The 15,691-nt window shown below is 43.5% G+C and overlaps 1 protein-coding gene across 1 annotated transcript in view; it reads left to right on the forward strand.

Annotated features, from left to right (window-relative positions):
* Nucleotides 1-15,691, forward strand: part of RAVER2 (ribonucleoprotein, PTB binding 2) — a 30,119-nt gene that overhangs the window by 5,142 nt on the left and 9,286 nt on the right. The window contains 7 exon segments of the mRNA XM_042819577.1: nucleotides 1,624-1,690; nucleotides 4,602-5,071; nucleotides 8,235-8,426; nucleotides 9,801-9,927; nucleotides 10,797-10,882; nucleotides 14,348-14,452; nucleotides 14,641-14,752. Of these exon segments, the coding sequence (XP_042675511.1) occupies nucleotides 1,624-1,690; nucleotides 4,602-5,071; nucleotides 8,235-8,426; nucleotides 9,801-9,927; nucleotides 10,797-10,882; nucleotides 14,348-14,452; nucleotides 14,641-14,752 (1,159 nt within the window).

Here is a 15,691-nt window from a genome sequence, read left to right on the forward strand (position 1 = left end):
CCCCAAAATGCTGGCAGTGCTCTTTTAACATTCTTCAGCTTACTTTGGGTTCTCGTTTAAGATTGCATTACGTTCTTGTTGTTTTTAACATGAGAGCTCACAGTTATCCCGTGAAGCTGCAGGCTATTCTCCCTCGCAATTGTAATTTCAGACAGTTTTTGGGAAATCATCTAGCTCATGAAAGACTCACAGCGGTGTTGAGAGCTGTTTGAAATACTATTTCCTGGTGTTCATCCTCCATATAAAACTTTCCATGTTACTCCTGTAATAGAACTAAGAAGAGAGAAATACATCACCCTTTGTCTGAGCAGAACAGAAATACTTGCCATGCTGCCTTCAGTGCCCTGGTGGAGCTCACATGCACAAAACTTTGCACGTAATGCCATCTCTGCTCGTGGCTGAGTTGGGCTGCCCTCCAGTTGTCAGTGGGACAGCCAAGCCTCCCACCCACCATCATCAGTGCCTGCAGTCTGCCCAGCTCGTTTTGCTGATCAGAAACCATATCCTCACCACGTCTGATCAGGATGGCTGGTGGCTCGGGAAGTGCTCTCCTGTTTTATTAATGCAGAGCTTGACAGCTGTTAGCTGGTGAAACTAGAGACTGGCGTTCCCTGGACTAAAAGGTGTGCACCTGATAGCAGTCAGGAGAACCCAATTAACCTCCAGGGTGCGGGTATTGAATTAGTGTGCTGGAAGGCAAGGTGCTGTCCTGCCAATGGGCTGCAGTGAAGCTTTCAGACAATGTTTCTTGATTGTTTTGGTACTCAGCTGGCCTCCCTGCAATGTAGGAGACCCAATTGAAACAATAAACATGTCAAGATGCTGCTCGTTTGGGATGATTCATGTCCATCTCTGCATTCTTGCTGCTGAGCATGGTGTTTGTGGGGCATGTGAACTTCTTGCTCATGCTGGGGAGCAGTGAGATCAACCTAAGGCAGCTCTTAGGTCACTCTTACTCCCTTCTCCCTCTCCCCTGCTCTATCCCTGTTAATTTATGGGGGCAAACAGTGCCCTGGGGATTGGTTCCCCATTGGATGCCTGTGCAGTAATTGCCAGAGGATCCTTTACACACAGTGCTCTGGTCAGGATTCACTGCTGCTTGAAAGAATATTCATTATTAAGTGAGCAAAAAAAACTGCTGAAGTGAACTTGAGCAGTCAGAGGAAACTAAAGCAGCTGCTGCATTTTGTGACAGTGTTGTCTGCCCTTGGTAAACTGCACGATGTGATGTTGCTGATATCTCATGTCTGCCTGGAATTTCAACTGTAATAGCTGTACTTTTGAGAAAGTTGTTTGGTTTTTTTCTTTTTTTGCTATTTAATGAACTGTGATTTTATTTGTCTTTATCAGAAGGCAGCCAGCAGCGTGTCATCTTCTGCTTATGTGACTGTGCGAGGAAAAGAAAGTAAATCACATTCAGTAAGACAGTTCTTTGCAGGAGATGAAAACACTGCTGCATAGCGTGACCAGCTCTTTAGAAAACAAATATTTGATAGTGTTTCTATGGTGAGATTTTCTGTTTATTGGGAAAGTTTTGTTTAAAAAGAGAAGCTGAATTCGTGCAGTTATGCATTTAATCTGGTGAATTATTGAACTGATGTTACTTGTGCTTTTCTCTTTCAGGAAATCCATGACTTATTTAAAGATTATGAAATAAAGTATTGTTATGTGGACAGAAATAAAAGAACAGGTAAGAACTTGAAATCTTCCAGTATAACACATTTGAGGGTGCACTCAGTTCTGCTGTCGGTGTCACCAGCAGAGACATTAAATGGTGCCAGTCCCAGTACTGACCCCTGAGGGACACCACTTGTCACCTGTCTCAATCTGGACATCAATCTGTTGACCACAGCCCTTAGAGAGTGGCAGTCCAGCCTTAGCCATGAGTGATCCGTCCACCCAATCCATCTCTCTCTGGTATGGAGACAAAGATGCTGTGTGGGACAGTGTCAGATGCTGTGCACTGGTCCATATAGATGATACCAGTTGCTCTTCCCTTATCCACCAGCACTGTAATCCTGTTGTAGAAAGCTGCTAGGCACAGTTTGCCTGTATGCCCATCACTCTCTGTGGTGATGGATGTACTTGTTTAGTGTGAACTGCTTGTGTGAGGAGCTCCATTTGTATGTATGTGTTTATTTTTGTTAGATACGTGCTATGTCCTGTGGACCCAACTGGAACCTTGTGGAGCTCTGTAGACTTTCCCCATGAAATCTTCTGAGATCTCCCTCAGTGAAAACAAGACTTTCACAAGATTACAAAAGCTCATTTAAAATAACAGTAAACTCAGGGAAGCAGCCTTTAATGATCTCAGAACATTTGGAGGAAAAAAACCTAACGTTTTTAGCTCAAAAAGGCTAAGAGCAATTTTAAGATTTGTTGTCTTTTATCCATATCTTTTATGTAACTATTCCTAGAATACCAGATACTGTGCTGTTACAGAAATATGTGATGCTGTGTCAGAACACTGGCTTGCAGAGCAATGTAGATTGCCCAGGAATGTTTTAATCTCTTTGAGAGCCAAACTGCTGATTTCTACGCCACCTCCTCTTTATCTGATTACCAGTAGTGCAAATCATAAAACCCACTGCAAATGCATTGTTTGTCTGTTTGTTCAAGCTAACAGCTTCAGGAGATGTAACCACGTTCCCTTTGACTGACACATCTCAAGTATTGCATTTGGCACCAACGCTTCACTTGTGTCTTTTTCTTTGTAGACCGGAGCTACAGTCCAGATTAGAGCTTGCTTTAGAACACCCTATGAATGTTTACATTCTACTTAGAAATCTTCCTTCAGACCGTTGTAACTCCTGATTATTTAGACAGGGAAGCAAATATTAGCATTTCTGCCTCTGAACAGTGCCATCTCACAATTCATTTGGGGTTTTTTTTTATTCACAAGTGCGGCGATGATGGTAGGCGAAACAGTTGATTAATAGGTGATCTGGAATGAAAGATGTTTTCTGTTTAAAGAATAATCTTGCAACCAGAGCTTCCTGGAGTTGAATTTCAGGAAGCGGTTGTGTTTCAGTGCGGTGTGTTTTGCTGTGACTGGCAGAAATCTGCCTGTAGTCACAGTGTGGTCACGGATAGGAAAGGAGGCAGAAAATTTTACTTCAAATGCCGTCTTAAAGAGGAGGGAAAAAAAAAATAATTAAAAAGCATTGTCTAAATAACTGTGCAGGGAGATCTGATTTATGGCAGTGAATTCTGTGCTGCCCTGAGGTTTGGGATAGCTTTGTGTTTTTTTGGCTTGTGTTATTCTTACAAAAGTGATAATTGTGTAGTGAGGAGGAAAACGTTGTTTATACTCGTTTCTGGACAACAGACTCCAAATTTGGATATAGAATAAGAAAACATGGTGAGCACAGTTTTTGGGCTGTGGTTCCAGACAAGTTTCTTGGACTGAGCATTGTTGCTGCAGTTTCATCTCTTTCCTTTGGACCTTTCTGACTGGGCTCCTTGTTTTTTCCATGCTCATCATGAGTACACGCAGCAAACTGCAAATGGAAAAAGCTTCCTGCTCTGTCTCCAGGAGATGCAGGGAGGGTTGTGTTTGCTGAATGCGTTCAGGTGGCCCATGTCCCACCAGTGCAACATGGGTGCTAAGCAGGCTGCAGGGCTCCCCAGGCCACAGAACAGCCTGCAGCAAGAAGAGCTGTCCCGTGGTGTTTCTGCCCCCAGTGAATCTACTTCCAGGACTGTGGTGTTTCCTCGGTGTGGCACAGACACTTAAGGGTGGCATTTGAAGGGTTGAGAATGAAACCTGAGAGGAAAACGTGAATGGATAACCATTAATGCTGTCTGTGGGTTAACTTTCCCATTTCAATTCGTTTGCAGGCTAGAATGTTTTAAAACTGTGGAGCTCTTCACAAAGAAATTCATTCTAGACACATGTGCAGAATCAGCTTTTCATTTTATGCATCCAAAGGATGGGAAGTGTAAAATGTCCTCAGTCTCCAGCTGAGTGGTGAGGAGTGGGGGGATGGCAGCGTTGTGCTGTGTGGACCAGTCCACATCTGAGGCTGTGGCTATCAAAGGAAGGAGAAACGGCAGCCTGATTTTGGGGGCAGCCCCTGCTACCCTCCCAAGGGCTGTCCCAGCCTCATGCCCCAGCTCCCCATCCTCTGTTTCCTTCACAGCCAGTAGTTGGCCAACATGGACCATGTCATCATCCATCTTGGAACATCCATGCCAGTTGTCAAAGCAGGCAGAGCAGCCACCCTCCATTGCCACAGGTAGCCCTGCTTCTCTGCCCAGTGCTCCTCAGCCCCATGGTGAGGGGGCAGCCATCCTGGGCCAGCACCCAGCCCACTGCAATGTGACCACAACATCACCAGGCCTTATGCCCAGGGCCTGTACGTGGCTCATCCCATGGCTGCCCAGCAGAGAAGGGTGCTGACTCACAGGACAGGGGACAGGCAGGGACATCTCATCAGATCTGTCCTGTAGAGTGCTGGCACCTCTCCAGTAGAGTGATGAGGGAGAGGACAGAATTATGGCTTGCACTTGTGTTTTGTGTGGGCTTTCCTTAGAGGAGGTGGGCTGCAGTGGTTACTTTCAAAGTAAGAAATAATGTAACGTTCCTTGGTCTCTTTCAGCATTTGTTACTCTGTTAAATGGAGAACAGGCTCAAAATGCAATTCAGAAGTTTCACCAGTACTCTCTTCGAGGAAAAGAAATATCCGTGCAACTCCAGCCAACAGATGCTTTGCTGTGCATTACCAATTTGCCTATTTCATTTACTTTGGAAGAGTTTGAAGAACTCGTGCGTGCTTATGGCAATGTGGAGAGGTGTTTTTTGGTCTATAATGAAGTTACTGGTCATTCCAAGGGCTATGGCTTTGTGGAATATATGAAGAAGGACTCTGCTGCAAAGGCGAGACTGGAACTTCTGGGGAAGCAGTTAGATGAGAGCACTCTCTTTGCACAGTGGATGGATGTGAACCAGCTGACTACAAATCTAATTCACTCCAAGTGCCTTTGTGTAGATAAATTGCAAAAGGACTTCGCTGATTCGAAAGAACTGTTGCAGGCTTTCTCGCTGCAGTATAAACCTGTATTCTGCCAGGTATGTTGCATTTATACTTTTTGGAAGATGTAGGTTGTGATTTAAATAGCTCTGTGTTTGCATCCTGCACTGCTTGCTTGTCTTTCATTTTTTTCATTTAAGCTGTGAATGAGTGTGCATTGCAGTATGTTGTGTGGTACAGATGTCTTACTGGCGTGAGCTTGCATTGACTGGATGTGCCATCTGGGAGTTCTGCAGGAGACCACTCCTGTTAAGCACCGCTAAAATGTTTATAGCCCATCCCTTTCCCATATTTTTTATTGAATTTCGTTCTAGAAATTTTTTAGAGGGCTTTTAAAGTGAATATTGCTGATGGTTTTACTGCTCAGTAAAGCAAGCCTGAGTATGAACACCATAAGTGCAACATTTCATGTAGGATATGCGTGTGTGTGTGTGTGTGTGTGTGTATGTGTGTGTGTGTATGTATACATAATGTGTTTTTCCCTAGCTGGGAAACTTGTAGGCTTGGGATCTTGGAACCACTGGACTTGCCAGTGATGGAAGTGCTACTTGCAGGCACAGAAGAGAGAGATTCTTTCTAGCCTTTGCAAAGCAAAGGTTTTCTTCCGAGATTCTAGACCACAACATGTTGCTTGTAGAAGTGTTGCAGGCCAGAGTAGCATAGACAGGCCAGAGAAAGAAAGCTTTGTTTGTAGTCATGCAGTTGGGTATGATTTCACTTGTTTTTTGTTTCCTTGAGTGTCTTGGAAGGTTGCTCAGGGATTAGCTTCGAGGATCAGTAACCAGAGGCTTTCAGTGTCTGAGAGCAGAAGGCCCATTAGGCTGTCTAGCCTGACCACCTGTTGGCCATTGCATTTCCCTAGAGCCCCAGTCATATGCAATTGCTTAAAGCATACCCTTATATTTGCTTGATCCAGATATAGCAGGAGATGAATACATAGCAAGTAACTGCCCATCCCTTGTTGTTTTGTACTTCTGCATGTTTCCATGGTTAAACATCTCTCTCCTCTGCTCACTTCAGCGATTACAAGGTTGAGGAGCCTTTGCTCCCCGCTATTTTCTTCCTGAGAGAATGCATTACGTGCTGCAATCCAGTCACTTGCTCAGTCTTCTTTTAATTAGCTGAACATATTGATGCTGTGAAGTCTTTTAGCTTGGGGCATTTTTCTAGCCCTCAGATAATCCTGAGGCTGTGATGAGGTCCCCCAGCAGCTTCTCAGTGTTCTTTTTAAATTAGGAAATTCAAAGACAAATATTGCTTCTTTGATAAAGATTGTTTTCAGCAACACCATTCTACCTTGCAGTTAAAGGCAATTGAAAATTTTACCTTCCCTCTTTAATTATAACAATACATGAGCTTCACTTCATGTAGATGAGGAGCATGTGCTTACGTTTATACTATGTCAGTAAATGGCACTAAATATGTGTTTCCATAAATGATAGGAATTAAGAGGTGTCTATTTCTTAAAACAGGCATCCAGACAAAAATATAGCCAAGAAGATATGTTGTCATACTACCTAGAACTTGTATAAATTCACTGTGTAATAGATCTGTCAATAGTAGAAGCATGTTAGCAGCAGAAAAGTAGATTTACTTATGATGGCTTAAGATTTATTGCCAGTAACTCTCTCAGAACAGATGTGTGGTGTGTTCCGAGCTGTCCCTCGTATCTCCTGGCAGTACTGATAGGTAAGGGAGGCTCTGCCCTGAGCAGTGGCAAGGGCTGGCAGGGAAAACAGCCCTGTGGAGCGGGCAGAGAGGAGGGTGAAGGTAGAGCAAATAGAACTGATGAATTGAGGTGAAAAACTATGCACTAGGACAGAAAAGGAACATAATAATAGTAATGATAACAGTATGTATTTACAAAACAAGAGACCTACAGCATGTAAGCTCACTACCCACTGACTGATGCCCAGCCAGTCCCCAAGCAGCAGCTGCCCTTGGACAACTCCCCCCAGCCACTTATGCCATATGGGGTGGAATATCCCTTTGGCCAGTGTAGGTCAGCTGCCCTGGTTGGGATCTCCCAGCTCCTTGTGTCTCAGCATCCTCACTGGTAGGGCAGCACGAGGAGCTGAAAAATGGAAATGTCCTTGGCTCTGTGCTGCCCTGCTCAGCAACAGCTAAAACGTCACCATGTTATCAGCATTGTTTTTCTCCTAAAACCAAAGCTTAGCATCCTACTATATGCTATGAAGAAAATGAGCTCTGCCCCAGCTGAAACCAGGACAGCAATTTTTCTGATTTATTTCATTTTTTGTAAGCTATCATTTTTGAAACCAATTTGATTACTTCTCTGTTGCAAAAAGGAATGTTCTATGAGGAGCAGCTGAATCCAAGTGTTGATATGTGGTTCTCAGACAACATTTCCTTAGACTTAGGGGAATGTGTGTTATCTTCTACTGCTGTGCTTCTAGGGAGTGCACAAGGAAAACTCATTCCTTTCTCTACAACTGCAATAAGTTCCATAGTGGCAAACCAGTGTTTTTTGTAGGTACTTTGTGTCTTCCCCAGTGAAGCTAAGCTGGGACTGGATATTTTTGCCAAAGCTTTATAGCCTCCCTTTTCACACTCTTGTTTTGTTCTGCTGGATTTAAATCTGCTCATTCTGCTATAAAAACTCTGCAAACAAAGAGCAAAGCATTGTTTGACAAGTAAGCCTCTTTGCAGTCTGCTTGATTGCTCAGTCTGGCATCTTCTGTGTTGGCACTGCGTTCAACCACAGACTTCAGCCCTTCTACAAGGCAGAATACAGCAGTGGAGTGCGCAGAGTTACGTGGTTCAGCAGCTGTCTTGTAGTCTGATGAATGACATTTCTGTTAGTGTAGTAAAGACTCTTCATTCTTCTCCTGCAAATTGGTAATAATAAAAACAAACGCTGTAGCACGTGGCTGTATTGAAATTCTCCTTCTCCTCTTTTTCGTCATGTAAATTAACCGCTTCATAATTCAGGTGAAATGAAATGAAACCATGAAATGAAAGTTGTGGTGGTTGTTCAAGGAGACACAACAAACATACCAGGTCTAATGAGAAGCTATGATGCTTATCTTATGCTTAGAATGCTTCAAAAAGAAACAGGCTAATTTGGGTAGATGTTATCATCCCTCAGCTGTTAGCAGAGTAGTTTACAGGTGAAAACATTTCAAGACAGCTCCTGAAATTCTCCGTTTTGTTGAATTGTGTTGTGAAATGTTGTTGCAGTTTGCTCAGGATGAAGATAGTTGCATTGGTGACTTTGCAGTGATCGAGTATGAAACTGCAGAGCAGGCTGAGAAAGTGCAGGAGGCGATGGACGGCACGGTGATCAAAGGGAGGAGAGTGCAGGTGTCCTACTGTGCTCCAGGAGCGCCCGGCAGAAGCACGCTGGCAGCGCTTATCGCAGCGCAGAGGATGGTAAGGTTTTGCACATCTGTTTTCAGAATGAGTTTGTTACACCCCGAGCGAGCTGAGTCTCTAAGGCATTCAGCTGCTTTGTTTAGGAAAGGTAGCCAGGCTTTTGGATGTGTTAGCTGCTTGGGTTTTGTTGTGTGTTGGCTTTTTTTTTTGTTTTGACCGGTCGGCCCGGTTCGGTCTCCTTCCTAAGCAAAACGTGGCCATCTATTGCAAGGAGGTAAAGCAGAGAGCTGGAAGATATATAAGGTAAGGCTGGTAGAGCTCTGGGATGTCATCAAGTTTAATCTCTGCCAGAGAAATTGTTCCTATTTGGAACAGAAGTAAATGGAGGTGGAGGCATTTCATGAGCTAAAACGGAATTTTGATTTTGGTTTAAAGCAGAAATTTGTCAGTTTTAAGGTAAATTTCAAGGTAGGAGAAATAGTTTAATTTCCTGCTTGATACAGGAGAAAGCTTTCTATACCTACCCATCACATCAAATTATTTCCTAGAAAACTGGATGTGGTAAGTGTTACAAGGAGCTGTCATAAGAGTAGAAGCAAAAGTAGAAGCATTACCTTGGGTAGCTCTAGCTCTTTATAAAAGAGATGAGCAGGGCTATCACAGAATCATAGAATGGCTTGGGGTGGAAGGGACCTCCAGGATCATGAAGCTCCAACCCCCTGCTGCGTGCAGAGCCACCAACCTCCATATCTAATATTAGACCAGGCTGCCCAGGGCCTCATCCAACCTGGCCTTGAACACCTCCAGGGGTGGACGGGGCATCACAGCCTCTGGGCAGCTGTTCCAGCACCTCACCGCTCTCTGTGAAGAACTTCCCCCTGACATCCAACCTAAAGGCTATGACATAAACCTAAGACTGACATCAAACCTAAAGGCTATGACAAGACCACCTTTTGTGTTCTCCTTTTTTGATAACACTGTTTTAGTTTGAAGGAGAAAACAAACGCTTCTAAAGAAAAGATCAACATCAGCTCTTTGTGGTCTGGGAAATAATCATTACTGAGGTTGAACTGCCATGCAGAGCAGTGGTTTAGACCTCCAGCTACTCCAAAAGTCTTGAGACAGAGTGAAATCATCCAGGTGCTGTTAGGTCTGTTAGAGAGTGATGGAGGAAGTGTGTGAGTAGAAACACAGAGAAGTGAAGGGCAGGTTGGGGGAACAGCACTCAGTGCCTGAGTGAAGGCAGTGCTGATGCAGCATCAGTTAGCTGTGTGGGACAAAAGGGAAAAGTGAATTGTTCAGGTGTGGGATGTGCATGTCCAAACTTCCCTCTTTAGGATAACTTGTTCAAGGAAACAGCATTTATCCAGAGATGTCAATGGATGCATTGCTATCTCCTGTTTTTAACATCTTTCTATCTCTCCATTTGAGATGAGGAACAATAGGAAAGGATTGCTTCCAGAGCCGAATCCAGTGCAGATCATGAAGAGTTTTAACAATCCAGCAATGCTGCAAATCCTCCTGCAGCCCCAGCTGCGTGGACACGCTGTCAAACCTGGTGAGCCATTTTACAACTGGTTTAAAACAAAACCCTGTTCTTAATGAGGAATTCCAGCAGAGGAGCGAAACACCAACGCTCTTAAGATCTGTGCAGACAGCTTCAAGATGTCTGTGTAGATGCCTTTTTCACAAGCCAGAAGTGGTTTGGTACACTATGCTGATGGGTAGAGCTAGTGTTACCTAGAAAGGTCCTCACTGTCACTCTGAGGTCTCCCAGCATCAGTAAAAGTGAAGGTTAAAACAAGCATCCTTCACAGACATTGTTACAGTTGTAAGTTTAAATCTGATTGGAGTTGAATGTTGCAGCCTGAGTGTCTCCTCTTGATTCAGGTCTAGAAGTCATTTCTCACTGGTGTGCTGCCAGAGTTGTACCCAGCAGTAAGAGCAGCAACAGCCAGAATCATTTCCCTGCCTTCCATTAGGGTGGCTGTGAGCAAATGTAGTAAAAGCAGTCACCATATTCCAGACAGTGAAAGTAGTAGGACAGCATTAGGAACAGGAGCAGATAATTTGAAGTCTCAGGTGGCAGATGGCTGAATTTGTTCCAAAAATGCTGTACTGCTTCTTGCTTTTTGGTTTCAACAATAACATGAGAAGATATAAAATGTGTATAGTGTGGGAAGCCCCTGTCTGGCAACCAACTGCAGCATTTCTGCCTCCCTGAGCAAAACATCAGCTCCAGAGGAGCTTCATGCCAAATATGTTTGATCTCTGATTGCAGATCAAAGATGACTGTATGGAAAGGCTCCCCTTACTGTGCCAGAAAGTTTTGTAGGAATCAAATGTAAAAATTACAGAATAACTGTTATGAAAGTGATCACTTGCCTGACTTATAAAGATGCTGCAACTCTTGTCTTGTTTCTGAAGGAGTTCTGGGAGCAGCAGCAGGTTTGCCTCACCTTATGAACACAGCAGTCAGCCCTCCTTTCCTGCAGCTGAATAAAGTCCACCAGGTAGGTGTCAAAACTCCACTTCTCCAGAGATCTCAGCATGAAAAAGAATATTTGAGAATCTGATTTCAAAAACTTCCAGCTAAAATCAAGTGGTGTTACTAAAGCAATCTTTCAAAACAAATAAGAAGGAATGAAGCAACCACTTGCTGTGTGGTGGGTGATGTAAGAGCAGGCTGTGCTTGCTGTTCACAAGTGACTTGGTTTATCTTACCTGATGCTTTTATCTGCTAACACCTGCTGGCATGGAGACCAATGACAAAAAACCTCTTTATTTAGAGGTCTGGGGTCTCACATCCATTTTTCTCTCAGCTGTCTGTATGTGCTTCATACAGAGACTGTTTTGTCTTCAAGCCAAGAAGCTTTGCATCGCTGGATGTGTTTTTATTTTAAAGCTTGAAAGAACTGAAGTGTGCTATGTAGGCCATAAAAATAGGAATTGCAGATGTTACTCCTCAGTCTAAAAAAAAAGAAAACAAGGCTGTAGGCTGCTTCAGGTTTTTTCAGACTATCTGGAAATAATGTAAATTGGATCCAACTTCCATACAGACTTCAGAATCTCTGTAGATCCTTTAAGGGACATTGGGGATGAACTTGTGATTGGAGCAGTGCCCACAGGCACAGCCCAGCCCTGCAGCAGTTCTCCTGGCCAGCAGCTTGCTTCAGGTTCTATCATTTCTCCAGCTCTGCCAAGAGCCAGCATTTACCTTCCATACCAAGAGGGGATTGTTCTTAAGTGCCTTTGAGTACTGCTTTCACTTGCTGTTTCTGATGTTTCAGAAATTCCCGTTGGGAAGTAGAGCCCAGTGCTTTACTAGTTCTTTTGGCAAACAGCACAGATCTTAAAGAAAGACTTTTGTCCCATTGTGCAATCAAAAAAAACACCATGATTTGCTTGTACTTTTTGTATGTAAACAGCGTTTTCCATCGGTATATTTAGTTACTAGAGCCCTTCTTGGAGAATCTCTGCTTCCTTGGAAGGCAGTGTGAATGTTTTCTAATCACAGCTGGAGAGAGGCATGTTTTACACAGCTCACAGAATGATTGATGACAATCCAATGGTTTTGGCTTAGAGTTCTGCAGCCAAACGACTTAGTGCTTTCTTTTTGGATAGACTTCCATGTCTAATTCTCTTCCAGGAGGCTTCCTGTCAATTAATTATCTCCAAACCTGATCTAGTAATTGGGATTTTATTGGCAGTGATTTGATTATCCCAGTCCTTTCTATTAGACACATTTTTCTGTTATTCAGTGACTTATTTCAGAGTATTCTCAGAAGGCAAAGAACCGGGTCACTGCTGTTACTGTGTTGAAATGGAGTGTGCAGCATGCAGGAGCAGACGCTGTCCTGACTTGACTCTCCCTCCACCCCCCAAGTCACATGCTGATTGAGTTTCCTCTGTATCTTGTTCTTGTTGTTTTATTTTCAGAGTTCTGTAAAGTAATTTAATGGGTAGGAACAAATATTCTTAGCATAACTCCAGGACAGCATTTTGGAATAACTGATAAAAAGAGATTGAACAGAGAGAAACGTGAACAAGTGGGTTATTCATGCAGAACTCTTTCAAGCCTGGAGGTAGCGTGACTTCTAACTTTTTTGTTGCAAATTCTCTTAGTTATGGTTATCGTGTGCCAAAACAACACATTCTGAACTTTCACAGTGACGTGTTCTCCTAATTCATCCAGCTGTTCACTAATTCCTTGTTAGCTGAGAGCAATCTGAGGGATCTAACCGATCCGATCTTTACTTCTGAATGTTTGCCAGTTGAACTAATGCATCTTCATTGGAAGAAGGAACATGCATTGGCACTGGGAACAGTGATCTGCCATGGGTGATTTCTGCTGGAAATCACTGGCACCCTTAAAATAGCAGATGCAGAACTAATGTATACATGGGCCTTTGTTTTAAACTTCATGTTTCTTACTCCAGTATCCAGCACTGTAACTCATAAGATACACTATTTGGTGTACTGTTACAGTTTTTAAAGAGCTGGAAAAATTGAAGGATTTTTGTTTTTCTTTAAGAGAAGACCATATTGGAAAGATTTTTACCTCGTGGTTTGACCTCATTACACAGAGATACAACCAGAGCTTGACAATACCTGCAAGGAGTGTTGATATGCAAAGCCACACAACCTGAGAGCTTCTTTTCAAGCTTCATTACCTGGTGTTGCTGAGCATGCTGTTTAGGAAATTTTGGGCACAAGGAAGGCTGTGCTGGTTGTGATTTGACAGTTAGTGTTGTGTGTATCTATTGTTGCACTGTGATACGGAAAGGTCTATGTGGCAACTCGTGTTTTGCCTGGCAGATCACTCTCAGGAGTGGCTGTCAGGAAGTTTCAAGGCTGTGTTCACAACGTGCTTTTGGGATCCAGAATGAATGTAAGTTTTCCTTGGAGCCTACACACAAAGCATGGGGTGTAGCAGTGGCACAGTCTGACAGTGGTGCCCCCAAGGCTCTTGGTGAGGTGCCTCAGCTGTGGTAGCAACCAGCATTCCAGGGATTTTGACTGGAAAATACTAGTATTTTGTGAACTGGGTAAAGCACTGCTAACAAGTTGTCATCTTCTGAATGAATGTTTGTTGGAAAGCATTCTTTTCAATGTTTGGTGGAGGAAAGGTTCACGTAGGTAGCTCCCGACAGAAGGGGAATAAAAACTTGTGGCTGTTGCTCTTTGAAAGTAAAGATACTGTTTGGCAGCAGCGAAGCGAGGACTGAGAGTCCCTGCCAATTGTAATGGAGTCCTGGAAGCTGTGCAGATGTTTGGTGGAGATTATGTATTAGAAACGCAATGCACGGCACGATGCAAACATTAACAAACAATGAAGTCCTTATTCACACAGCTCGTAATCTGCTGAAGTCCTTGTGTCTCATCTTTCATGTTGGCATGCTGTAGGTAGCTCTCCATCTCTGCTTCATCTCTCTGCAGAGGCTTCAGGCCACGGGTAGGTTTCCTTGCTGGCTTAGACCAAAGGGTGCCACTGGAGTCTGGATTCTATTTGGAGTATACTTTTGCTTTATTAGAAGCCATCAGAAAATGCGTTTGTGGTTATGAGGTGAAAAAAGAGCTAGGAGGAAGAGGCTGAAAGAACTTGAAGTGTGAACGAACCAGGAGGGGCAGGTTGGGTGTCAGGAAAAATTTCTTCTCCGAAAGAGTGGTTGGATGCTGCGATGGGCTGCCCAGGGATCAGGGAATCACCATCCTGGGGATGCTGAAGGAAGGTGTGGATGTGGCACTGAGGTTCAGTGGGAAAGACTGGTGATAGCTGGGCGGTTGGACTGGGTGATGCTGGGGGCCTTTTCCATCCTTGGTGATTCTAATTTAGTTCTCTGGAGGAAATAGCTGCTCTCCTTTGTCGTATTAATTCAGGAACTAATTTGAATTTCTGTAAGCAGGATCATCTGAGAATGTTTTGGAATTGTGCTGTTTTCCATGACTGCTAACTGACAACTGTACTGATTTCACAGAATTCAATTCTGGGCAACACGAGTAACTTGCTGCTGCAGAGCCCTGCTCACCTCCCGCTGCCGCAGCAGCAGCTGATGAAGATGGAGAACATCCAGGCCAATAGTGTAAGGTCATCACTTTAATTCCAGCTGTCTTTGGACATTCTTAGAAATGATAAATCATTGTATTTTGGTATTTTTCTCATCTAGCGTAATTTGACTGTCTAGAGTATGTGAAAAGATTAACTGAATGTGAAAGAAATAGCTGCAGACAGGTTTTGATCATTTACATGGCTTTCTGTTCTTCCTTATAGAAACCAGGTTTGCTGGGAGAGCCTCCAACAATGCTGCTGCAGACTGTGCTGGGAATAGGGGTAATGCCATCAGTGAGCTCAGGCATGGGAACCCGTGGAGAAGCTCTCAAGTGTAAATGACCTTTTATTTCATACCAAGTCAGTACAAATGCTCAGCTTGAAATGGAGCATCTTCCTTTCTCCCACGCTGCCAAAAGCAAACTATGTTTGAACCTTGTTACTTGACAGGAAGGTAGGCATAGAGCTGGACAATAATGCAAGTCATCTAGCCAAAGAATTACACAGGTTAACAAGGTATATTGCTATATAGCTGTCTTCAGCCTGTTGATTCAGCAGGTTGTGGCCATTTGAACTTGAACTGCCTCGCTTTGTTGCCTGGATTTTCTCATCTGTTTACTCAGGGAAGAAGGAGTACTCTGTTGCATTTGTTGAATATTTGCAGACGGTTGAAAATTCTGCTTATTCAGTTACTAGAGGTTTAGCACAGCTGGAATGTGCTTTTATTCAAAATCCTGGAGTTTGTTGCTTCAAAGAAGATAAACCTGAGTAGCTGAAGGAGCACTGCAGATAGTTGTTCTGCATTCAGTTCATTAAGCAGGGCAGCTTTAATGTCCAGTCTGTGGCAGATAGCAGCTCTGAAAGCCAATTCCTGCACTAGTGATGCCCTCAGTTTCTATGAGGAAAGATGAGTTGTGATTAGAACATCTTTCTTTTTCCTCACTGAGGGCCATGTACTCTGCAGTTTTACAGGCAGCTTGAATGATGGCAGTAGCCAGGAGCAGGGAAGAGCTGCCTTCTTTGGGAAACAGAAAGAAACCCATTCTGAATGCCTAGATTTTAATTTTGGAGAATGTGTTCTAGCTGTTCCACTTGTGAAGGATTTTACTAATGCAAGTCGAAGTTGGAGGCTTTTCCCTGCGTAGGATCCTCTATGATGTTGTTGCTAAGTGTTTTAGGGAGAGTAACTAATTCTGATGGGTGTTAATGAGAGAACGCAGGGTTTTCTTTTATAAAGTTAGCTTTCAATAGAGTTTGCTTCCGATATGGCAGA

This window comes from Centrocercus urophasianus, unplaced genomic scaffold, assembly GCF_019232065.1.
Source record: "Centrocercus urophasianus isolate 14NV4802_14NV808 unplaced genomic scaffold, USGS_Curo_1.0 seq_18, whole genome shotgun sequence".
NCBI lineage: Eukaryota > Metazoa > Chordata > Aves > Galliformes > Phasianidae > Centrocercus > Centrocercus urophasianus.